The sequence below is a fragment of the Callithrix jacchus genome, chromosome 6, assembly GCF_049354715.1.
Source record: "Callithrix jacchus isolate 240 chromosome 6, calJac240_pri, whole genome shotgun sequence".
NCBI lineage: Eukaryota > Metazoa > Chordata > Mammalia > Primates > Cebidae > Callithrix > Callithrix jacchus.
Genome location: NC_133507.1, coordinates 111695748 through 111719610, shown reverse-complemented (window position 1 = coordinate 111719610; position 23863 = coordinate 111695748). Strand labels below are relative to the sequence as shown.

Here is a 23863-nt window from a genome sequence, read left to right as displayed (position 1 = left end):
TGGAGCCCTCACGTGGGTCTGAATCCTGCCATTATGTCCCCAGCAGAGTACCGCATGTGTTGGAAAGGGCAAAATTGTTTTTTTCATATGTAAGCTAAAAAAGTGGATAATTCCATGGGGCCATGGGAATACCCGAAAGGGACAGGAACACCCCAAGGCCTGGGAGCTGGGGAGCTTTGGTTCTTTGTGCTGCCAGGATGTGGGAGTTCAGAGACCAGTCAAGGGGAGCAGCAAGATCACCATTCCTGGAGGGGTCCTACAGTTTTCCCTCCTCAGGAGAAGATGACACTCACTGGGGGAAGTCTAGGTGTATAGTGTGGGTGGGAGTAAAGTTGGCCAGCTGCAGAGGAGGTCCCAATTTCTGGTAAGTGGCCTGTCTTTGGATTTGTATTCCGAGGTGGCTTGCTCTGTGGCTCCATTCCCATTGCTGCATGAACATGTCCACGCTTTCTGTTACTGGCTGAGCTGTGTCCCTTGTATTCATCTGTGGAAGCAGTAAGTGCCATCTTACTGTTCTAGCCCACAGGACCACAGAATGTGACTGTATTTGGACATATGACCTTTCAAGACGGGATTAAGGGAAAATGTGGTCATATTTTCCCACATTTGAGAGCTCCCCTTTTCTGGGCTCCCTCAGGCCCCTTGCCTCCCTTCTCAGAGCAGTGACTGGCCCTGGGGCAGGGTCTCTTGGTCACTATCCCATCAGCTGGCATGTGTGCTCCCTGGTAGGGGCTGACTTCTCTACCTCTGTGTAGCACAGTTCTGGCCCAGCGCTTGGTGAGTGCATCCTGCATTGGCTCAGATGTGTTGATGGCTTCTCTGGGCATCGGAGCCTTTCCTGGCTGCCTGCCACACCCTTGCGTGTGCTGTGCCTTCTGCTGCTTCTAGACTGACTCCCGCTCATCTCTGCAGGGCCCGCATTGGCATCACCTGCTCAGAAGCCTCCCCTATTGGGCTGGAGTTCCACTCCCCTCTGTGTCCCCCACAGCTCACTGGCCCCTCTGTTTTTGGCACTGCATGTCATGACTCTTTCTGCCATGCCAGGAACTTCCTCATCTTTGTGGCATCACCTGTTGTTCACTGCACTGAATGAGCTGCCCTGGAAAAGGGGTAAAATCAGGAAAGAACTGGCCAGTCTGTAACCAGAACTGAAAGGAAATTAGAGAGTCCAGAAATTCTTGGGTTTTCTGGGTTAGGAAATCAAACTATTTTTGGTCTTTAGCCTCTCCCAGAGCAAGAGCAAGACACAGCCTTGTTAAGACTTCTAAAAGTATGAAGGTGGCACTTTATAGAGTCCCTTACCGGAAACAGAAGGGCTCCTAGCAAGACAGAAGGCATGGTCTCACTGAGCCCCATGCTGCCCAAGTGCCGGAATGCAGTCTAGACAGCAGGGTGGGTCTTGTGAGTAAGCTGCAGCATGCTTGTTGGCATATGGAGGGAGCCACCATCAAACACATGGAAAACCCAAGTGTCTGAGAGAGTTCTGTTGGCAAAAGTACTGCCAGCCTAAAAGAGATGCTGATGGTTCAAGATGTGAATCAATCTCTAGGTTCTTGATTTGCTCCAGGCAGCGGAAAACTGAGAAAGCTGCTCAGGGCTGTAGAAGTACATGTTCCCCAGTGCCCTCATTGCAAGGGATGGGGGAGGATGATGGAGAAGGAAGGAGCCTTCTTGGAGTGGACCCAGGAGTTGTGGAGAGTGATGGCAGGAACTCTGTCCACAGGGAGCAGACCCAGGGCCTGATCAGAGGGTAGTCCCTGCCCTTAGGGCCGGGGGCCTGGCAGTATTTTCCCAGGAGTATTTTGAATTTCTCTGGACAGTTGTAGTTCTTGGTATCTGGATAAAGAGGAGTTGTGGACTTGCTATATTTGCAAGACCCTGCACCTCAAGGCGACTCTGTGATGGGGTGAGACTTCTGGAGCATCTTGGGAAAAGCATGTGTGTTTAGCATGTGCACAGGAAATGACAGGACAAACTGCGGGAATTTAGATTACTATTCAGCAAACATTGGCTTCTTGTCTCTCCTACTAGAGACAATATATTCCCCCACTCCATGGATATATGCTGACTTTGGTCACAGGACTCCCATTGACCAATGAAATGTTGGCAGTTCACGGATGAGAAAGGCTTGAAATGTGCTTGTGGTGTTTGATTTGTCTTCTTGCTATCTTCACTTCACATGGTCTTTCCCTTGGGTCACCGTCATTCCTTTCCTAAATCAGATTTGAGACCAAGCCACAGGGAGAAGTAAACCCCAGCTAGACCCACACTGAGCCAAGCTCATCTTCAGTGGTGATGAGATCAGCGCCCTCACCCAACTAACTAGCATCTGTGAATGACAATGCATGAGTGATGATGTTTTGAGTGACAGAGTCTGGAGTGGCTGGTTATGAAGCAATAGCTGACTAATACACCTTCCTTCCAGGGAGAATAGGTGGTAACCAAAGAAATCACAGCCAGACCTGTTTTCTGGGAGCAGCAACTGAAGAGGCTCACAAAACAGGCTGTAGTGGAAGCAGACAGAGCTGTGGCCCTTGATCCTTGAGCAAGAGTCCTTCTCTCAGTTTTCACTTGGCCTCCCTAGGCTCCAGTCTGAGTCCCTGCAAGCTGTTCTGAGAATAATGAAAAAAGGAGGATGATGGGGCCATGGGTTCGCATAAATACCCTAACAGGATCATTTTCTTTAAGTTAAGATGGAATGTGTCTTGTTCTTTTCAATTACAGGAATAATAAACATTCTCTTCTCTTGATCAATTTTCCTAACCACAGGCAATTCCATTAACTCTAAAATGCCTAACATGGACTCGATGTACTGTCCCCATCACGTTGCCATCAAAGCTGCCAACCGACAGTTATAGTCAGTGTTAGTTTTGAGCTACAGAAGGGAGATTTGATTTATCAAAAAATCCCGCACCCATGTGACAGATTTATGGGACCTCAGCAAATGTTTTTTTAATGAAATTATAATTTTAAATACTCCTCTGAAAATGGTGCCATTAAATCTTATGTCAGCCCATGTATTTAAACAAAATTCAAGTAGGCTTATTGTCTTCTCTTTCCCTTGATAATTAATCAGACGAAAGTTGATCTTTAAAATGGAGTTAGCAGTTGCCTTGAAAAATACAAATTCTTGATTCTTTTTCCTAATCTGTCTGTCCCCATCTGCCTGCAGCCTCTGACTGGGTCTTTAGGGGGTCAACGCTGCCACTATTGGATGAAGTCTGACTGGGTCTTTGGGGGGTCAGTGGTGAGTTTGCTCAGATAAACGTAGTGTAAGTGGGACTTGTTACATTGTCTGATCACACTGCAGTGTGCATAGTTCTCCCATGTCTCCCTTACCAGCCTGTGAACTCTCCTGGGGTAGGAAGGAGATCATGTTTGTGTTTGTGCCCCTAGTGCCTCTGAGGGTGTTCTACACAGATGGGTGCTCCATTGTTGATTAGGACTGAATGGCAGAGGTTAATCTCCCAAGGCCTTTGGGGAATAAAAGCCCCTGATGCATGAGTCAATCACATATGCTCAAATTCAAGCACAATTGCTATTGGCGCCCATTTACCATAATCAAGGATGAGCGCTGGAGTCAAGAATGTGCATGGCAAGTCAGGGGAAGGAAGATGGCAGTGGAGGCCCTGCTCAGGAATGTGGGCTCTTTCTTGCTGTTACCTTGTGTCCAAGCCTGACTGGTGAAGACATGAGTGGGATGCCCTGTTGTCAGGGCTGCAGCATCAGGTGGGGATGGACAGCCAGGACATGCTCTTTCTACACCCTGTGCCCCCACACCACGACCGGCTTGTTCATGTCTTCCCCTTTCACTGCCAGGAACAAGCAGCATGAAGGCCAGAGGCTCTTCATCTCCATTTTGAGCTACAAAAACACCCAGCCAGGCTCTGAAACTCCAACTCAGGGGGTCTCAACTCAAGTTAGTCCAGAAGCCATTTATGATTCTCTCAACTCACTGATCTAGTCCTTCCCTGGATCCTCACAGAACTCAAATTAGGTCTTGGTGAGACGCTGATTATAAAGTCACCCAGTGCTTGCTTATATCTCTACACTTTCTTCTTACTGAATTAGATTGTGGCAACAGTTTCTGGTCTCCTTCCTGCATGTTCTGTCAGTTGTCTGTAAAGTGGGGTGTTTGGGCTTTGAAGTGGGACAAGCCCATGCTCACCCCATAGCTCTGTCACCTGCCTGGATTTCCAGATCTGATAAGTTCCTGAGAGCTGAGCCCTATGAAAAGGCCCTAAGTAGGGTGGTGGATGGAGAATCCCTAGGTCTGGGGCTGCCGAGACATGGTCAGTCACTGCTAGAGGCTCAGGGCATGAGGTGTGATGCAGGCGTGGTGACCTGGCTCATGGTGAAGCTGGAGTGCTTCATGGTGAAGCGGGGGCTGCAGCACCTTGCTGCTCTCACCTGGAGACTAAAGTCCCATGGGAGCCAGCCCACCACCACAGCTTTTTCTCAGGTGTGTCTTTGGGAGTAAACCGGAAGGGTGAGGGTGGTGTGGGGTAAGGAAGCAAAAGACCCCTGAACCTTGAATGAGTCTAGCTCATTCTTCTCCAGTGCTTAATGCTCATGTGTGGCTGGGTGCTGCTCTGCTGCCGACTTCTCAGAGTGCCAGTGAGTCTTCTAGCAGCTGAGTCTGATCAACACGATGGGCATCCTCTCCTTTCCCTGCCACCTACAACAGAAGGAGATGGTGCCACATCTAAGAATTTAGTTGGGCCCCTCCGAGTTGGGATTTCAGAGCCTGGCTGGGGTTTTTGTGGCTCAAAGTGGACCTGAAGAACCTCTGGCCTTCATGCTGCTTGTTCCTGGGGGAGATGGTGTGGTTTGGAGATGGGGAAGGCAGGTTTAAATAGAATTGACTGAAGGCCATTGGTTTGCACTGAGCTCCTGCCCTAGGCCCCACAGATGGGACCAAACCAGAATCAAGTCACTTGTGTTAGGTGCCGTGTCATAAAACTGAACTTGAAAATGGGCCAGTTTTCTTTTTAAAAGTAGGAAAAATTCATCACAACCAATCAGAAGGGGCCTGGTGTTCCTGAGCTGCAGGCAAAATAAGGAAGTCCCTCTCTTTTAACCCTATTAGGAATGTCACTTTGAAACCACCCAACTGTCTTGTTCTCTGTGTCTGCTTCCTCTTCCCTTTTTGTCTATAAAGCCTACCTGCTCTGCTCAGCTCAGTGGAGCACCCATTTCATATGTAGGATGCTGCCTGATTCATGAATTGCTAATAAAAGCCAGTTAGATCATTAAACTCATTTTGCTGAAATTTTGTCTTTTAACAGTGGGGAGAAGGAACAAAAAGAAAGAAACAGCCTTGCACAATCATCAAATATACTAACTCCTGAGTAGAGCAGCTTTGTGCATTTTGGGAAAGTTGGGAAAATGATTTTTGTCTTCTTATAGTTTTATGTAAGGAGTACAAACTCAAGGGCCATTAGCACCCTTGGTCATGCCTGGTCATTTCTAAGCTGTGTGGGCTGTGAGGTGTGCAGCTCTTTTGCTTCTGCCTAGACACTTTCTGTCATGGGCAGATACTGTGGGAGATCCACTCACAGGCCCCTCTGCTGCAACCCAGCACAGACCCAGGGGTCCTGCAACCTCAGGGGCAGAGCACAACCCAGGTTACACAGGGGCAAGGCAGGGCCCACCCCCGACCCTGCGCACCCACTCCCAGGGGACTTGAGCTGGTGCAACCAGAATATTTGCAAGGCCCTCAAAATGCCCCCTCCTACGTGACGATCCACTGGCTTCCTGCTGCCTGTTCTCTCTGATCTGAAGCCACTGCTGGGATTCAGCTTTGGAGACTACATTAGACCTTCAGGCCTTCAGATTTTCTCATCAACAGCCACAACTTGGCCATGGCTTTGAGGGGCTTACATTTCCTTTTTCAGAGTGGAGTTGCAAAGTTCCCAACCAGACAGTGTTACTGCTTAACTCTCTCCTGCACATTTATGTTCATTTAAAAATGAGGAGAAAAAGGGCCCTTGATTTCTCCTCTCCACCCACCCGTGGCCAGGGGCTGCATTCTGACATGCAGTCACAGCTTTGCAGACAACAGCAGCTGGTTGCCATGGGCACAGATTCCAGGGAATGCTGGGAAAGCCATTTGAGTACTGCCTCTTCACCTCCTTTTCCTCCCTCTGCCCATGGTGAACTCTGGGTGTGTCTTACTTGGGTGTGCATTGTTTCCATGCCGTCCAAATGGCTTTGCTTCCTTTTTATGTATCCCAAAATGATGGGATGTCCTGTTTTGGAAAGCTGAGCACTAAGCTCAAGCCTAAGAAGAGGGCAGCACTGCCACTGTTGGATGAAGTCTTCCAGGGGTAGAGAAGCTGGGTGGAGTCTCGGGGTGAAGTCTCTGGGTTGCAGTCCAGCTTTAGCTTCCCTGAACATTTACAAGAGTCCTTGAGAAGAACAAGATCTGGTTGGGCTGCAGCCTGTACCTCTAATGCAGTTTGGATGTTTGTACTCTTTAAATCTGATGTTGAAATGTGATCCCTGATGTTGGAGGTGGGAGGCGTTTGGGTTATGGGGTCGGTTCCTTCATGAATGGCTTAGTGCCAACCTCATGGTCATGAGTTACCCACAGATCTGATTGTTTAAGAGTCTGGTGCCTCACTCTTCTCTCTCAGTCCTGCTCTTGCCGTGTGACATGTCTGCTGCTCCTTTGCCTTCCACATGAATGGAAGCAGCCTGGGATGCTCACCAGATGCAGATGCTGACACCATGCTTCTTGTAAAGCCTGCCGAACTGTAAGCCAAATAAACCTCTTTTTAAAATAAGTTACCCTGCCTGAGGTATTCCTTTTTTTTTTTTTTTGAGATGGAGGTTTGCTCTGCCAACAGGCTGGAGTGCAGTGGCCTGATCTCAGCTCACTGCAACCTCCACCTCCTGGGTTCAAGCTGTTCTTCTGCCTCAGACTCCTGAGTAGCTGGGATTACAGGTGCCTGCCACCCCACCCAGCTAAATTTTGCATTTTTAGTAGAGATGGGGTTTCATCGTGTCAGCCAGGCTGGTTTCGAACTACTGACCTCATGATCCACCTACCTCAACCTCCCAAAGTGCTGGGATTACAGGCGTGAGCCACTGCCATACAGCCAGACAATGGACATCTGGCAGAAATAGGGTCAGAAGGAGCCTGCTTTTCCACATTGCCTCCTTCTCGGCTCACCACATGCCACTTCCAGGAGCTCCACCTCTGGGCAATGTGTCAGAGCAGAAGATGCTTCTGTGGGCTGAGACAGTGCTCTGGGCTGATCCCAGCAGCAGGCATGGAGGAAAGGGGAAAACTTCACCAGCACATGGAACAGACCAGGCAAATACACACAGCAACCTAGGCCTGAGTCACCCAGGCCCTTTGTCTGGAGGTTGAAGAAACCCCGCAGTGTGCATCTTGGTGGTAGCAGCCCTTCAGTCACTGCTCTGGCATGAAGATATGGAGGTACTCTGTATCTGCCACTTCATTTATCCTGGGGTCTTTAATTACTTCTCTCCTGTTGGAGAGCTCTTCCACCTTTTCTTGGCTTCCTTTTTTCCCCCCCGCTCATTCATTCTAATTTAGTGGAACACGTTCTCTAGCTTTTTACCTTTTGAGAAAGGGTCCACTAAATGTATATTTTTTTGAAAACTGCACATCTGACAATGATTTTTCCTCACTCGACACTCAGATGTATAGTTTGGCTGAATATAGATTTCTAGGCTGAAAGAGATTTTCTTTCAGAATTTTGAAGGCAACCCTTTACTGTTTTCTTCCTGTGTTACAGTAAGAAGGCCAAAGCCATTTTGACATATGATTCTTTGTTTGGGCTGTTTTTTTGTTTGGGTATTTGTTGACTTTTTCTTTGAATCAGGTGATCTGAAACTCCACAAAAAGGGGACATGGTAGAGTATGCTTTCATCCATTGTGTTGGGCTAATGGGTAGGCCCTTTTAATGTAGCAGTTTATGAACTTCATTTCTGGGATAGTTTCCTGATTAATTTCATCGATTATTTCCTTCCTTAGATTTTCTTTTCTCTTTCTTTCTGGAGTTCCCGTTATTTACATGTTGGATGTCCATTAATGTGCTATTTTATTTTCTGTTTCCCAATGCTTGTTTTTGTACTCTACTTTCTTGAATCCACTTGGTGGATTGGTTGGTTTGCAGTGGAAAGGCACACTTACAGGTGAGTGTGAGATTGCTTGCAGTCTCTAGGAGTTAGCTAGCCTTGGGATGGGCAGGCCTTCTAAGGTTAGCAAGGTCCCAGATGTCAAAGCATCAGAATCTTGTTTTTAAATATTTCTATTAAATTTTTCATTTCTGCTATCATACTTTTAATTTTCCAAGAACCCTATTTTGTTTTCTGAATGTTCCTCTTTAAAGCATCCTGTTCTTGTTTCATAGATGCAGCATTTTTCCTTATCTACGTCTGTTGAGATATTAGGTACAGTCTTTTTTATTTGTACAGTTTTTGTTATCCTGAATGGTCATCTGTTTATGATAAAAAGTGGGAGTTTAAACAGGTGACAGAAGTCTGAGGGCCTGGGTGAGTCTTGTCAACTTGGAGCTTCACTGTAGTACTCATTGGGGAGCCATTGATGGAGAGTACATTTAGGTCTTTCTTTTTGGGCTTTGTAGAGTCCACAGAGAACAGTCCTTCAGTTCCTGTACAGAGGGCTGTTTTAAAATATGGATTGGAGGCCAGGTTCTGTGGCTTGTGCCTATAATCCCAGCACTTTGAGCGGCCGAGGTGGGTGGATCACCTGAGGTTAGAAGTCCAAGACCAGCCTGGTCAACGTGACAAAACCCTGTCTTTACTAAAAAGAAAAAAACCAAAATCAGCCAGGAGTAATGGTGCATGCCTGTAATCCCAGCTACTCAGGAGGCTGAGGCAGGAGAATCCCTTGAACCTGGGAGGCAGATGTTGCAGTGAATGGAGATTGCACCACTGTACTCCAGCCTGGCCAACAAGAGTGAAATTCCATCTCAAAAAAAAAAAAAAAAATGGATTGCATTATTTTCAGGTGTGGTGAGGCCAACAGATCAGGAGATGTGTACCATTGAGGAACTAGTTTGTTATACTCACAATTGCCAAGAGAAGGGGCTTGGCACACCATGGAGACCACCTGGGGAAGCACCGGGGTTGGTCAGGAGGCAGAGGAAGTGGAGGATACCACACCTGGCAGACAGTACATCCAGATGCAGGGTGCCAACAAGCAGCAGTGCCTTGCCCAGCAGTGGGTGCCATCTGTGGATCCAGTTAGTGAGCCTAGAACAGCCTAAGGCATATTATCTCCATGTGGCATCAAGCCACATGTTCACTGTGCTAGTTGCTTTAAAGGTACCTGATTTGTTTTGATCAGGGATAGACACACAGGCATGGAAATGACTGTCATGATGGAAGAAGTTTTTTATACTCATAGTTTCCTGGAAACAGACGGCAGGACGTGCCCTACAGAGCCGCATGGGGAAGCAGCAGAGTGGGTCAGGAGGCAGAGGGAGTGAGGGGAAACTGTGGGCGAGGGCCTTTTTTGTGGTTTCTGTGGGAAGGAATGGGCGAGACAGTGTAAGTAGGTTTAGCAATGGGTAGTTTGAATGACCTCAAGTGACGTCTGCTGAAAAGGGGCTGAGCCCACGTCTGGTCCCTGGTGCTGAGAATATCACAGTAGGTGGGTAGTGATCTGGAGTGTGAGAGCTCCATAAATAAGGTGGTTGGAATTGTAGACTCTGGATTGGTTGGTTTGCAATGGAAAGGCACACTTACAGGTGAGTGTGAGATTGCTTGCAGTCTCTAGGAGTTAGCTAGCCCTGGGAGGGCAGGCCTTCTAAGGTCAGCAAGGTCCCTGGATGTCAAAGCATCAGAATACAGAAAATAAAAAGAGATGGTTAATGCAAGGGTCAGAGTCTCACTGCTGACATTCTGGATACAGAGGGCCAGAGGCCTCTACGTTAATCGTGCCACAGTCATACAATCACCCTGACAGCTGTTCTGGTTCCAATATTCACGCTCTTGCCAGTGTCTGGCACCCCCACTGCAAGCTTCTCCAGAAGGGGAGGAGGGGCAGTTTCTAGGGGCAAGAAGTGGGGAAGGGGCTTCTTATGCACTCCCCCAGCCCTTTCCTTTAGCCTGTCCCCATCTGCCCACAGTGCAGAAGACCCTGGCACTGCCAGCCCATGAGACATTTGAGCAGTGGTGGATGAGGTTGGGAGCATAGGCAACCACAGGGAGGAGAATTTTATCAGTGCTACCGTTTAAAATTGCCCATGTGTGGTGGTAAGAGCCACAGACTGACTGGTTGTCGGTTTCATTCTCGCTTTACTTTTTCTGTACATAGTGCATGCTCTTACCACTTGCAGCAGACGCCTATGGCTTCTGCGGCTGTCCCTGCCCCTCCCCTGCGGCATGCCACTGGCCTTCAGGATTCTGTAGCATCACTTGGGATGGGTCTCCTTTTCCTCTGTTGCTGGCTTCAGATCTGTCTTGGGTCTGCCAATTTAGTCACCTCCAGCTACTGAAATTTAATTGCTGCTGTCTTCTCTCCTGTTCTCCCATCTCTGTGGGTTTATGATTTTAACAAATCCTTTAATATAGTTTTAATGGAATTTCAGGAGGGAGAAAAATTAGATAAATGCATTCAATCCTCCATCAGAAACCAGGAGACTCTTTAGAAATTATTTTCATAAACATCCTCACATCCCTAATTCTTCTCTGGAGCATTCTGGATCCACAGAACCTAAGCCAGAAGGAGCCCAGCACATGAAGATTTTTAAGTGACAGCAATTGAAACCACCTATCCATCCATTGACTCCTGTGGACTTGCTCACTAGGCCCTTTGTGTGAAGAGGTGGTTTGCGTGGTGAAAGGGGCTTCCAGGACCACAGGTTCATGTGCCGGAGTATTGCACAGCTCAGAAAGGGTGGGTGGTCTTCAGGGGTCCCGCCACATTCATCCTCCCCACCCTTATCCCCTATTTCCATTTTCTACCATCAGCCATTTAAGGCATACCCGGATCATATTGTTCCCCTGCTTAAAACCCTGCAGGGCCTTTTCTCACTCAGAAGATGCAGCTTTCTGACACAAACCGCGTAGTTCTGCCTGATCTGGGCTGTGGTTCCTTCCCCTCCTCCTCTCCTGCTCCTCACTCTGCACCTCCCATGGGCTACCCTGGCTTGAAGGGCCCATCTCTGCTCCTCCTCTTGCCTGACCTCCCACTTTCTGGTCTCAGATTGTGTCAGATCCAAATAAAGCCTTGCCTCAGCGCCCCTCTGTCCTGGCCCTGCCTCCCCAGGAGTTACTGCCTGCTCTACATCAGGCCAAGGCTGGTCTGTGTGGTTTTACCTCAGCTGACATCTGCCCACGTGGGAGGGAAGGCAGTGTCCCGACTGTAAACATTTCCTTATAGTGTAAGAGGGAAGCCAACAAGAATCCCCAGGTAAAAGATTGACTAAAGGGATCTGAGAATGGGCCCAGAAATATGGAGCCTGAAACTTTGGGGAGGACTCGTCAAACAGTGCAGGTGCAGCCCTGAGAGGGTGGCATTGTGAAGTGACTCGCACAGGTAGACAGTCCTGGGTGAGAAACCTAAGCTCTCTCACTTCTTAGTTCTGTGCTCATGTCATTTAAATGTCGTAAGTCTCAGTATCTTCACCCATAAATTGGAGATAAAAAGAGCAACCCTTTCACAGGCTATTGTGGCAGGGATTTGATTCCGTGATGGCATTGGTGAGGGCTCTCTGGCTGTTCCTGGCACAAAGAAACTCAGTACACTTGGAATCCTTGCCCTCTGGAGGTTCCAGGAAGGTGCCGAGCTGTGGCCTGACCCAGATGGTGTAAAATGCTGAAAAGAACTGATGATGGAGGTGGAGTACAAAGAGGGCGCACTGGATAGTCCAGAGTAAGTGTGCTGGGAATGAGGGGAGGGTTTTAGTCCCCAGGACTGGTAAGGGTTTCTAGAGGAGATGGGCTAAGACAGTCCCTGGTGATGTGAACCAGGTGGGCACTGTCAGGATGCTGCTCTTGGGTTCAGCACCAGGGTGGGGAGTCAGTGATGGGTCTCCACAGCATGTCACAACTGCTCCCCAGGGACTCCTAGCAGCTCCTGGCTCACCTCCTTTGGCAAGAGACTCTGTGGGCTCTGTCTCTGGGTGTCTGTTGGTGTCAGCTTCTACCTGGCATTTGACAGAGGTGGTGCTCCTATGCCCCACTCCAAACTCCAAAGAGAAGTGAAAGCCTTCTGAATTCCCCAAGGCAGAGAAAAATGCAGAGCTTTCACTGCAAGCAAATGGGAAGATTTGCTTTCTCTGTTTCTTTCTCTGTTTAAAAGTTTCATCAATTGATGGGAGCCTACTCAGTTTTTACCGGTTAACACCACAGCATGGGAACAGCCTTTCTTCTAGCAGGATGAGCCTTCTGTTTTCATTTCTCGTTAACTTGTCTTATTTCTGCTAAGATTCGATTCCTGAGAATTGCCTCTGTCTCTGTCACCTCCCTGCACGCAGTGGTTTCAGCAGGAAGTCAGGATACAAGCAGGAAAGCTTGGTACAAGGTCTTTGGACCTTTGCTGAATCTCTCTGGATTTTGGTCTGAGATGCGGCATCTATGAAGCTGTGCACTCTGGGGGTGTGCAGGCCAGCACACATCACCCGCACACACCCACGCTTTACAGGGGGCCAGCTGGTGGGGGCGCACTGCGTTCTGACATCTGACTCAGAGGAAGAGAACCTTCATGGGGTGTTATGCTGAGACTGGGGATGGTCTCTGTAGTGCATCTGGCACAGGGCCTGGTATTGAAGGTGCTCGACAGAATGACTAAAAAGGAGAAACAGAAAAACTAATTTCAAAGAGCAATACATACACTCAAGTGGAATTTTCCATTGCAGACCAGGCTGTGACCTAGGGGCACAGTGGGGTAGGGCCAGCTAGCACCCCTTTGGTTGATAAAAGTGGGCACCCACAGAGGCAATGCACTGCAGCTACTGGGGTAGGGGAGAGGAAAGACTTCATCTGAATTCTCAGGTTCCAAATGCCATGGAAGTCTAGAATGCTCTTTGGAAAAAAGAAGTATCTGAGTAAGCAACATTCTCCCTGGCCCCCAATTTCTTCCTCTGCAAAAAGAGGATTGTAGTGTATGCTCCAGGTTGTTATAGTTGAATGAGATACAGTGACAAGTAGCTGAGAAACTAGAAAGCATCTAGGAAGATGCCTCCTTCTTGCCTGGAAGAGTCTCTGGCTGTATGTGATGGAGCCAAGACACACATGAAGAGTGAGAGGTTTGGTGTGACCCCAGGTAGAAGGGAGGGGCCATGAGGCATGTGTGAACAAAGCCTGGGAGATTTAGCCAAGGCTGGAGAGAGCTGGGAGGAAGAGAGGGTGGAGTGGGACAGGGCTCTGGAAGGCAGCCCTGCTAGGAGGCTGGGGACCCTTGTTCAGGCTGTTCCAGACTGGTCAGGCTGGGAGGTACACGATAAATGATCATTTGCTAACAAACTCTCCCACTCATCAGCAGGAATGTTGGTAGCCTCTGCTCACTGAGGGAGGCTATCCTGTAATGCATGTCCCAGAAGTGCATGTGCACGAGTGTACACACACACACACACACACACACACACACACACACACACACAAAACAGCTGCACCCTATGCCATTGTGGCTTTAATTTGCATTTTCCAAATGGCTAATGATGTTGAATATCTTTTCACATGCTTATTTGCCATGTGTACATCCTCTTCTGTAAAATATATCTTCCTATCTTCTGTTCATTTTCTAAGTAGATTTTTTTAACTTTGGCTATTGCATTTTGAGAGTTATTTTTATATTTTAGATATTAGTCTTTTGTCAGATATGTGCTTTGCAAATATCTTCTCCCAGTCTATAGCTTATCTTTTAACTGTCTTAAAAGGACCTTTCTCAGGGCAAAAATTTTCAGTTTTGATGAAGTCTAATTTATCAATTTTTCCTTTCACAAACTATGCTTTTGGTATCATATCTAAGAGTTCCTTTCCTAATCCTAGATTCCGAGGATTTTCTTGTGTTTTATTCTAAAAGTTTTATAGCTCTATGTTTTATAGTCAAGTCCATTATCCATTTTTTTTAAACCATGTGTGAAACTTACATTGAGGCTTGCATTTGCTATGGGTGCCCAGCTGCTCCAGCCCCATTTGTTGAACAGGAATCTTAAATATTTTTGAAAGCACTAATCAGTCATTTTAATACTAATATCTGATAACTCACCTGTGGTCACTTGTAGGTTTTTTTCTATTGCCTGTTTTTTCTCTTGATCCTGTTAATATGTGTTTTTTGAGGGGGTATACCTGTTAATGTGTTTGGATACTGGACATTACAAATCAAACATCATAGTGGCTATAGATAATATTTTCCTTCAGAAAGTGTTTACCCTATCCTCCATCAGTGAATGTGGAATAGTAGACGTTTTTATTTTTGTCAGCGGCTGAATGCTTTGAAACTTAGTTTCATGTTTTGGAGGGACTGGTTTGCCTCCTGTGCACATGCCCACTTTCAGAGTCTAGCTTTCTCAACCGATATCACGGAGTATTTACCAAGGCTTATCTTCCTATGTGGGCCAAAAACTCCAATTTTTATTTCCCCAGCATCCAACTCTCTAATCAATTGCATTTCAGATACTTTCTGCTTGGTTTCTTTGTCTTTAGCCCTGTGCTGCATATGGGTGTTTTGGAGGGTGGGGAAGAAATAGATGCAGTATGTTTGTTTGACTTTTCTGCACCTCCATACTTTCAGGTCTCTGAATCCTTCACGTTCTATTTCTACATACTCAGACTCTAAGTATTGTCTTCTCTGTCCCATGATGTTGCTGAAAGCTCTCCCAAACTTTGAGATCATCTTCAGCCCAGCCTCTGCAGCCTCCCCACTGCTGCTGAAGCTCACACATGCAGAGGGCCACCTGTCGCAGAACACAGGGCTCACCCAGGGCACCCCTTCTCTCCAGGACCTGAATGCTTAGGGCCTGCTTTTTCTCATGCCTTAAAACAGCCTTTTTGTTTTGTTTTGTTCTTTGACGTAAATTATTTCCTGTTGCCTTTGCCTGTACTGTTAGTCTGCTGTAGGTTGCTCTGTTGTAGTTGAAAGAAGTCCTCCAGAGTCTGTGTTTTAACCAAGGTTTGCCTGACTCTGAATTCCTTGATCTTTGTTCTAGCAAAGCTCACTATACAGTTTTCATGAAAATGCACTTATAAATAAGAAAACTCTTTGATAAAAGATGCATGCACAAAGACAAACACAACTCATGCTTCACATACACTGTACCCAGGGTCTTCTATTTTTACTGCACGCATCAGGAAACAGCCACTCTGGATACTTTTGAGGTAATGGTCTAGGTCCTAATTAAAATACAAAAAGAAAACCACCATCACCACCTGGGGGGCCTGGCATCTTCTGTGTCCTGAATGACACAGCCCCCCAGGCATGCAGAAAGAACCACAGCCCCCTGGAGCTATGCCACCTGCCTGGGGCTCTGACCTATTCTTGCAGAATGGCTGCACCTCCATCCCCGCTGTATGGCGGTGTCCTTGGAGTTCTTTACACCTTACATCTGTGGACTCTAATAAAGCAGGAAGGGTGGAAGGGGTGTCTTAGCAGAGCCATGTCTATTCACACCCACCCACCCACTTGGCATCTCTGTCTCAGGACTCCCAGCGTTCCATGCCTCCCTGCTTCCCAGGGAGTCTCTGTGGGTTCTTCTGTCTGGCTCCCTTGGGATCTTACCTCTCACCACATGCTCACTTGTGTCACCTGCTCCAGCCAAAGCACAATCCCTGGAGATTCCTGAAACTCGCAAGGTCTCTCAGACCTCTGCTCCTTGGCAATGCCAATCAAAACAGCCTTCTCTTCCTTCCTGCCCTTTGGGCTGTCACACAGGTATAACACACCACCTCAGGGAAGCCTTCCTGGATTCCCGAGCTGGATGAGAGGGAGGTGCCTGTGGCTGGGGACCCACCCCTGCCCTCAGCCATGGCAGTCTCTGCCTGACTGCCATTTACGCTCTGTTTATGTCTAGGCCTCTGGCAGTCCTTGCCTCTCTTCCAGGAAGCAGTCCTTACCGTGGGGTGGTGCTGCTGAAGTCAGCCTGAGTCTAAGCTTTCCAGGCTGAGCCATTAGCTCCAGGAAGCAAACACCTAAGGAGACACACAGTCTCATTTTAAAAGTTGGACTGGGAACACTGGCAGGGCTTCAGTGGACTGAAGGAGAAAAGGGAGTGAGGACTTTGGATTTTCATCCATGGCATGGCCAAATACTGGACAGCAAATATGAGCTGGGCAGGTTCCTGGGTCAGGACACACCAGCCTGGCTAAAGCACCACACCCCCATCTCCTTGTGCTTGGATGGGGAAACTGAGATACAGAGGGGAGTGCCCAGGCCACCCCTGCCCTCATCTCAGGTATTGGAATTAGGTGAGTCCTGGATGAGACCATAAAGCCACCATTTTGGGACAAGGACAGGATGATTCTGGAGAGGACAGGGAGGTCAAGGGGATGGAACCTTGCACTCAGGGTAACTTGGGGAGAGATCTCATCTGAGCACTGGCAGGAGATAGACAGCACAGTCAACTAGGCTATGAGGATGGGTTTTAATGAAGAGACTCTTCATAAAGGTGTGGGTGTAGGCAAACCACGAGATGGTGAAGTCTCCTAGGCCTCAGAACTTCAGGGCCCCAGGACCCAGGACGGAGGGTATTAGGGGAAGGGGTCAGTGGAACCAGAGATGAGTGAGTTTCTTGACAGCAGCTGCGGCTTCTGTTTACTTCTGGAAGACAGAGGACTGCCCTGTTCCTGCTGAGGGAGAAGAAGCTGGGTGTTTCTACCCTGACTTCCCACTTCCCTGGCCTCCTCCCAGTCCCTCTGACCTCCTCCTGGGAGTCTCCGCTGGCCAAACCCAACTTGGAGCAGAAGGCAAGACAGCTACATCAATGGCCCTTGTGGGTCAGGGCAGGGCAGCGGGGGTGGAGGCGGGGTGTGCAGGGGACAGAGACAGCTGGGGGGAATTGCACTCTGCAGTGAGGGCAGGAGGCCTGGAGCTTTGCTATTTCTGTGTCCTGGGCCCCTGGCCCCACTGTGTCTGCACACAGGCAGGCTGATGTGTGGCCCTCCTGAGAGTCCTGGCCTTCCATCCCACTCTGCTCTGCACGCCAAACCCCAGGAGGTCAGCGCTGGGGTTCCAGGCCCTGCTACTCCCAGGGCGCACTCTGCTTTTCCCTCCTGGGGAACCCTAGAATCAGGTCGGGGTCTCCTTTCTCAGTACCTTTACTGCCTTTTTCTTCCTGTGCCAGTAAAAGGAACATCTGGGCCAAGAAACAGGGTGGAGTCAGTGAGGGAATAGGTGTGTCTTCTCTGGGCATGCTGGGGCTTGGAGAGGTCACTCAGGTGGAGTCAGTGAGGGAATAGGTGTGTCTTCTCTGGGGATGCTGGGGCTCAGAGAGGTCACTCACCCACTTCCAGCTATGGCCAGGAGCAGAGCACTGCTGAGACTCACAGCCCACCTGGAGGTCCGCCGGTTCCTGGCTGGGGTGTGAAGCAGGGAGCCAGGTGTTTGGAGACCAGGCAGGGCTACCTCAGCTCACAGAGAAGGCTACCATTGTTTCATTCTTTGTTCACCCATCATTTGTTTGCAAACACTGAATACTGTAGTGTGCCCGGCACTTAGACAAGCAAACCATCGTGGTGTGGGGTTCAAGGGAAATAGGACAGGACATGGGAGGGAAAGTGAGAGCGAGGATGGCCGAGAAGCCTCTGGGGTAGGAGGTGATCAGGGAAGACGTCTTAGGAAACGGGAGTCTGAGCTGGACGTGGAAACACAAATGGGCCGGACAAGGTGGTGTTCACTGACCTGGGCAGAAGGCGGGATCATTGCAGGAGAGAAAGTCTTGCAGTCGGCACAGCTGGTGACCTTCACTGTGGACTGTATGTCTATGGGAGAGGAGGGCCAGGAGCTGGGGGTGCCAGGTGCCCTTCATCCCTCCCCCAGGCCCAGTCCCCAGGCATACTCACCACAGGACTCATTGCAGGCTGCCGGGGAGGGTGAGAAGGTAGAGAAACTGAGGTGCTGAGGAGGCAGACAGAGCCAAGGGGGTCTGGGGTACATGTAGGAGATGAAGCTGGGAAGGTGTTCACGGGCAGGGGTGGGGCTCCTGGGAAGGGTTGAGGGGGCTGCAGAGTGAACTCTGTGTGCCTTGGGTCTTGGGAGGGTTTGAGAGCTGGGCTGTGTGTAGGGACCGTCCCCACCCCTTACCCTTCTCCTTCAGCCCATCAGATATCTTATTCAGCCTCTCAGAAAAGAGATTCTTGTGCATGTGAATCTCTTCCAGAAGTACTGTTTTATCTGGGTAGAGCAGGAGGGAAGGACTGTTCAATGTTACAACTTGCTTTCAGACCCTTGTTTCTAAACGGAAGTTCCAAAGAACACACAGAGACAGACTGCATTCATCCCCCACATTCACAAGACCTCCGCCCATGGCCACATGGGCCTCTGAGAATGCCTTGGAGGATGCAACTTTGTCAACCCAAGCTCTGGGGCCCTGGGGCTCTTGGCTTCCTCACCATCTCGTAATTGCTTAATGGCTTGGTATACTTTAGTGAAGAATTTGGCTGTTTCTTCTTCCAAATGGTCACAATCTGAAGATGAAATACAGGTTGAAGGGAAGTCAAGGGAGTAAGATTTCAGGTCAGGTAAAGGGGCCAGATCCAATCCCTGATCTCCTGGCTGTGCCTCACCAAGGTACCAAGGTTTGAGCAAATTATTATCCTCTAGAAATAGGGAGTGAATGCTTTGAGAAAGTTCTGTGGGTGGCCCCGGGCTACCCCAGAGAATCTGCAGGTCGTAATCTATCCAGGCAGACAGTTCTGGCCAGCAGTGGAGGCAGTTCTTCCCTTCGATGGCAGGCAGCAGACAGATGATCAGGAGAGGCAGCATCTTCTGGGGTCCTTCTACTGTGCCCCAGTGCCCTGCCTGGCAGTTCCAGGTGGAACACTGGTGTTCTGTCCCCCTGGTAACCACATTCTCTTGGGAGAACAAAGTGCATTCTGTAGGGCAAGGCAAGGGTCAGCTGTGGTGTCATGATGTGAATCCCAGCTTTGGCATCGGACCCAAGTGGGAGCCTTGGTACATAGTTCCTCCTCTCAACTTAAAGTCACATGCTCAGCAGGGAAGGTCCTCATGAGGATCAGAGGAAAGGCTGCACTGCCTGGTGGTGGGTGCTCAGCCATCTTGACTGTGTTCATTTGGCAGAAAAGAGCAGCACAGCGAGAAGGTTAGTTGAGTGAAGAGAATCAGAATCTCTTCACATTTTTCCACAAAGAAGTGGTCAACTTCTTTCCATTAAAGGAGAAGTTAATGGAAAATACATGTTTTCATGGCCTATATAAACTGGCAGCAGACCTGTGTTTGGTCAAGCCAGAGGGGCTCAGCACCTAACACCACAGTGCAGGCATAGAGTATAGACAAGTTCCAGCCCGCAGTGCATGGAAGTGCAAAGAGAGAAGCCACCTTCAGGGCAGTGGTTCTTTTGTACAATGTGCCCTGAAAAAAAAAGAAAACTCCTACTCTTCTGTAATAAAGAAAGCCCGTGGGATTCCTATCACTCCTGAGCTGGCAATGCTTCCATGCCATGCTTCTGAGTGCCCTGGGCTGGATCACGAGAAGCTAAGAACACCACACATTTAAGGAATGCTTCTAACATGACCAAGAGACAAAAACCATAGCAAGAATTCAAAACAAAGGCAAACAAAAACTGCAGGAAAAAGGAAGAGTACAGAGTTATGACAATCAAATTAAACTTAGAACCCAATTACAATTAAATTCAAAATATTGTTTTTCCCAGAAAAGAAGAAGCTGCTATGTAAAAGGAAGACTTATCAGAGACTAAAATTATGAGAGTACAAATTAAAAAATTCCATAGGAGTGTTGGGAGATCATTTCAGAAATCTTCCAGAGAGAAGTACAAAAAGAGATGGGAAAGAGGAAATGAAAGATAATAAAATTAGGTAATCAATCCATGAGATCCAACATTCAGCTAATACAAGTTCCAGAAAGAAAATGGAGTCGAGAAAATTATTTATAATAGAAGTTGTGTAGGAAGTACATACAGGAAGAAATTCTATTGTGTATGGAGAGGGGTGTGGCATTGAAGTTTGCTAGATTAAATAGTTGGGCTGGGCACAGTGGCTCATGCATGTAATCCCAGAACTTTGGGAGGCTGAGGCAGGTGGATCACTTGAGGTCAGAATTTCAAGACCAGCCTGGCCAACACGGTGAAACCCCATCTCTACTAAAAATACAAAAAATCAGCCCGGTGTGGTGGTGCCTGCCTGTAATTCCAGCTACGAGGGAGGCTGAGGCAGGAGAACTCCTTGAAGCTGGAGGGGGCGGAGGTTGCAGTGAGCTGGGATTGCACCACTGCACTCCAGCCTGGGTGATGGGGTGAGACTCTGTCTCAAAAACAAAAAATAGTTGAATTAATAAATTCAGGCTGTGCTAGTCAGGTGGGCTGCGATGAGAGGGTGATTCCAGGTTCTGCAGAGATGTTTCTGTATCCCTGGTTTTGTATGGAATCATGGGTGAGGTCAGGAATAAGCCTGTTTTTTGTTTTTTTCTCTACTCAGTCAGTATCTCTGTAAAAGCAAGGCCTGGAGGTGTCCCAAAACACAACTTCCATGTCCTCAGGATGCATCACCCTCTAGGCACATTGATGTTTATTACATGAGAAAGCTCATGCAAGACTTGGTGTGCAGAATTTTTACTGGAGTCTCATTATGTAGGTGTGATTGACTGAATCACTGGCCATGTGCCCTGTCTCTCCCTGGAGGTTGGGCTGATATTCCCTGGCTCAAAGCCCTAACCCTCTTATCACATGGCTAGTCCTTCCTAACCATACATTGTCATGTTAACAGAATGACTCAGGATAGCCGGCTCTCCTGGCTCCCCCGGCTGTCAGAGTCCAGGTGGTCCTCAGAAGCTGTCCTTCTGATATCATGAGCACAGCTCATGTGGTTGGCCCAGGATGTCTGCTCCTCTCTCTGTGGTACTGGACCCACCTGCCACTCCCCACATGCCACGTTCCCAGCTTTTCCCCTGTTCGGTGAAATCGCTCCTATCCTGAGTCATGCTGTTAACATAATAAGGTATGGTTAGGTAGGCTCTCATAAGCCCACCGTGAATAACAGACCCTTCTATTGCTCAGGAAATTTCTGAAGATTTAGAGGTCCTCTCCTAGGAACCAGGAACAAGGGATAGCCAGATTCTTAGCCATACAACAATAGCACATAAATTCCTGATTACCCATTAACATTTGGGCATGAGTTCATCCAGATCTAGGCTTTGTAATGCTTCTGTGGTCTCCTGAAATTTTATGGAAGGATTTCAAGTCCCAGGCACAAACTTTTGCTTTGCCCATGCTGAGTCGTGGCGATATTAGAATAGAGGCAATTAGAAATCCAGGGACAAGTGGAACACGACAAGGGCATCTATCTTAGCAAATTAACTCACTTGGTTGGTAAGCTCATCTTACAGGTCACTGACCTGCAAATTCTGTCCAGTTATTACAGGAACCTTGTTGTAAAGAACAGCATTTGATACATCCAAGATACTGGCATCTGTTGGTCCATGCCTTTATGAGGGGTTGGATTTAGTTGTTTGATTTTTTAATGGAAAAATTACAAAAAGTTCATCATCTGATAACCTATCATAAATGAAATATTCATTTCATTTTCTTTCTGGTTAAAACTTGTGTCTTGAAATTCTTTGTTGTATCTACTTAGAATGATCAATGGGGATGCCTGGCGGGAATCTCTCTTGCAGAATTTGTCGGTAGAGAACATTAAAATTGCATGAAGCCGGTCATGTAATTTTAATGACCATCAAAAGGATTTTGACTAGAATTGGGGGTAATTTAAAGTGAGATGATGCTTCTGGGAAAGGTTGAAACCTAGGGTGTTCAAGAAGGCAAGTTTCTGGATCTATAGGGCACTCCCCCATCTCCCCCTGCTGCCGGGAAGAGGCATTCTCTCTGTACTGAGTGGTTCTGGCCAGCATCTGCAAAGCAAAGAGTGCCTGGCTGTCTCCTTCGGGTCTTAGAGAGTCATGTAGGGCTAGTGCTGGCCGTGGCCTTGCGCAGGACTCAGTGCCTCCCATCCACTGCTCCAGGGAGAAGTGGCTGAGGCCCTGAGGGTAACAGATGAGGCTTCACATTCAGGCTTTGTGCCTTCTAGACCAGTGCCTGCCACCCCACTCCTACTCCCCTTTCTCTTGAGTTCTTTCCATCTTCCTGCCACTGAGCTCAGCTCTCCGTCCGTGAAGCCAATAATGACAGCAATGCATTATGAAGGGCATGCTGTGTGCCAGGTACAGGGCTCAAGTACAGACCCCTCTGATACCACCATCACTCATCACTGGAAAGCTGCGTGCTAGTAGGCCAGTGTGCCAGGGCAGGGGGCTGGATCAGCTGCAAGGGAAGGCCTGGAGGGTCGCTGACTAAGCTTCAAAGGAGTTTCTTGGCGTCAGTAGAAAATACAAAGTCCCAGGCGATAGTGCTCGGGTTTCTCCCTGTTGGGAGTGGCACAGCCATGTGGCTGGGACCTCGGGTGCACGTCTGTGCCATATACTCATGGGTGAATCTGCTCGTAGCTCATGGGTGAATCTGCTCGTAGCTAAGGGCGAGCCAGCATAGATCACAAGAGCTGACTGCTATTGGCATTTGCATCTGGGAAATAGTGGATTCCTTTGGGGCCAGAGCATATGGCAAAGTATTTAGCTTTGAAGGCTGTGGCAGGTGGGGCTGCTGTGGGCCAGGCCCTAGTGGAGACTCCTCTGGTGCCCAAGGAGAGGCCTTATGATAGAAGACAATCCCACACTCACAGCTGCTGGGCAAGTTTCCCAGCCTCCCCAGGTGTCCCGCCTAGCATGTGGCCTTTCCCACATGGTTGTGAAATGCCATTTATTGTGCGCCTGCTGCCTGCCAAAGGCCATGCCAGGAGCTCCGCAGAGATGATGGAATGTAGAGCCTCTGGCCACCCCTGGGAGGTGATGCTGGCTCTCACAGGGCCTGCTAGGAAGATAACAAGTGGACAGTAATGAATGGGACACACCCAGCACATGGTCTAGCTGTGAGTAGATGCTCAGCAAGGGTCAGTTGTTGTTAGGTTTGGATTGTTGGCTCTGCAACCAGTCAGCGGAGAGTGCACAGGGTCCTGCCCTCTCTTCCTTCCTGATGAGGGGCTGTGCTATACGATGCTGCTGCTTGCCAGGTCCTGCTCCTTGCCTTCCTGATCAGTTCCCTCCTCCCTGCTCTTTATCCTCCCTATCCTCGACTGTATCACAGGATTCAGCACAGCTGTGGGATGCATTTTCCGATTGAAGGCTCCCTGCAAAGTGTTGAGGAAGGTGGTCAGTGCAGTCTTGGGCGTCTGCTCTCAGCTCCACCGGTCTCCATGTCTCCTCGCACTCCTCACCAGACTCTGCTCCTGGAACCTTCTCACACCATCTGAGCCATGGCTGCTTTTTGGGAAAAAAATCTGCCCTTCATCACTTACATCTCAGTACGTACAAGCACGTGTCTTTTCTGCTGGGGGCATGTGACTTCTTTGCTGTGGCTGGGCCTTGCCCTGGAGCCTGCTGTGTGCCAGGTGCTCTGCCCACAGTCATATTTAGTCTTCACAGTAAGTGTATCAGTCAGGGTAGGCAAGGGCAGGCTCTGCAAATTTCAATGACCTAAAACAACAAGGACTTCTTTGTCCTTTATGTTACTTATCCGTGTGGGTTGGCAGAGGTCTGTGGTCATCCAAGCCTCTCAAAGGCCTGGCAGATGGCATAGACCCTCCTTTCGGTATTAGGGGCCACCCTGCCAGGGGGCAAGGT

At 48.6% G+C, this 23863-nt stretch overlaps 1 protein-coding gene and 1 long non-coding RNA gene across 4 annotated transcripts in view; one reads left to right on the top strand and one right to left on the bottom strand.

Annotated features, from left to right (window-relative positions):
- LOC118154629 (uncharacterized) overlaps positions 1 to 23863 on the top strand; it is a 91368-nt gene that overhangs the window by 56964 nt on the left and 10541 nt on the right. For all 3 annotated transcript variants that reach the window (XR_013519365.1, XR_008482206.2, XR_008482204.2), the window contains one exon: positions 23328 to 23544. This is a non-coding gene — a long non-coding RNA (uncharacterized LOC118154629). The remainder of the gene's footprint in view (positions 1 to 23327; positions 23545 to 23863) is intronic.
- On the bottom strand, positions 47 to 18951 carry TEX51 (testis expressed 51). The gene is given in 16 exon segments (XM_054257735.2): positions 47 to 4678; positions 6178 to 6756; positions 9070 to 12792; positions 15259 to 15339; positions 15479 to 15560; positions 15725 to 15866; positions 16060 to 16134; positions 16716 to 16791; positions 17258 to 17297; positions 17445 to 17517; positions 17843 to 17878; positions 17881 to 17922; positions 18004 to 18021; positions 18245 to 18334; positions 18553 to 18627; positions 18727 to 18951. Coding segments are annotated over 11 exon segments (759 nt in total). The 5' UTR covers positions 18926 to 18951; the 3' UTR covers positions 47 to 4678; positions 6178 to 6756; positions 9070 to 12792; positions 15259 to 15339; positions 15479 to 15560; positions 15725 to 15831.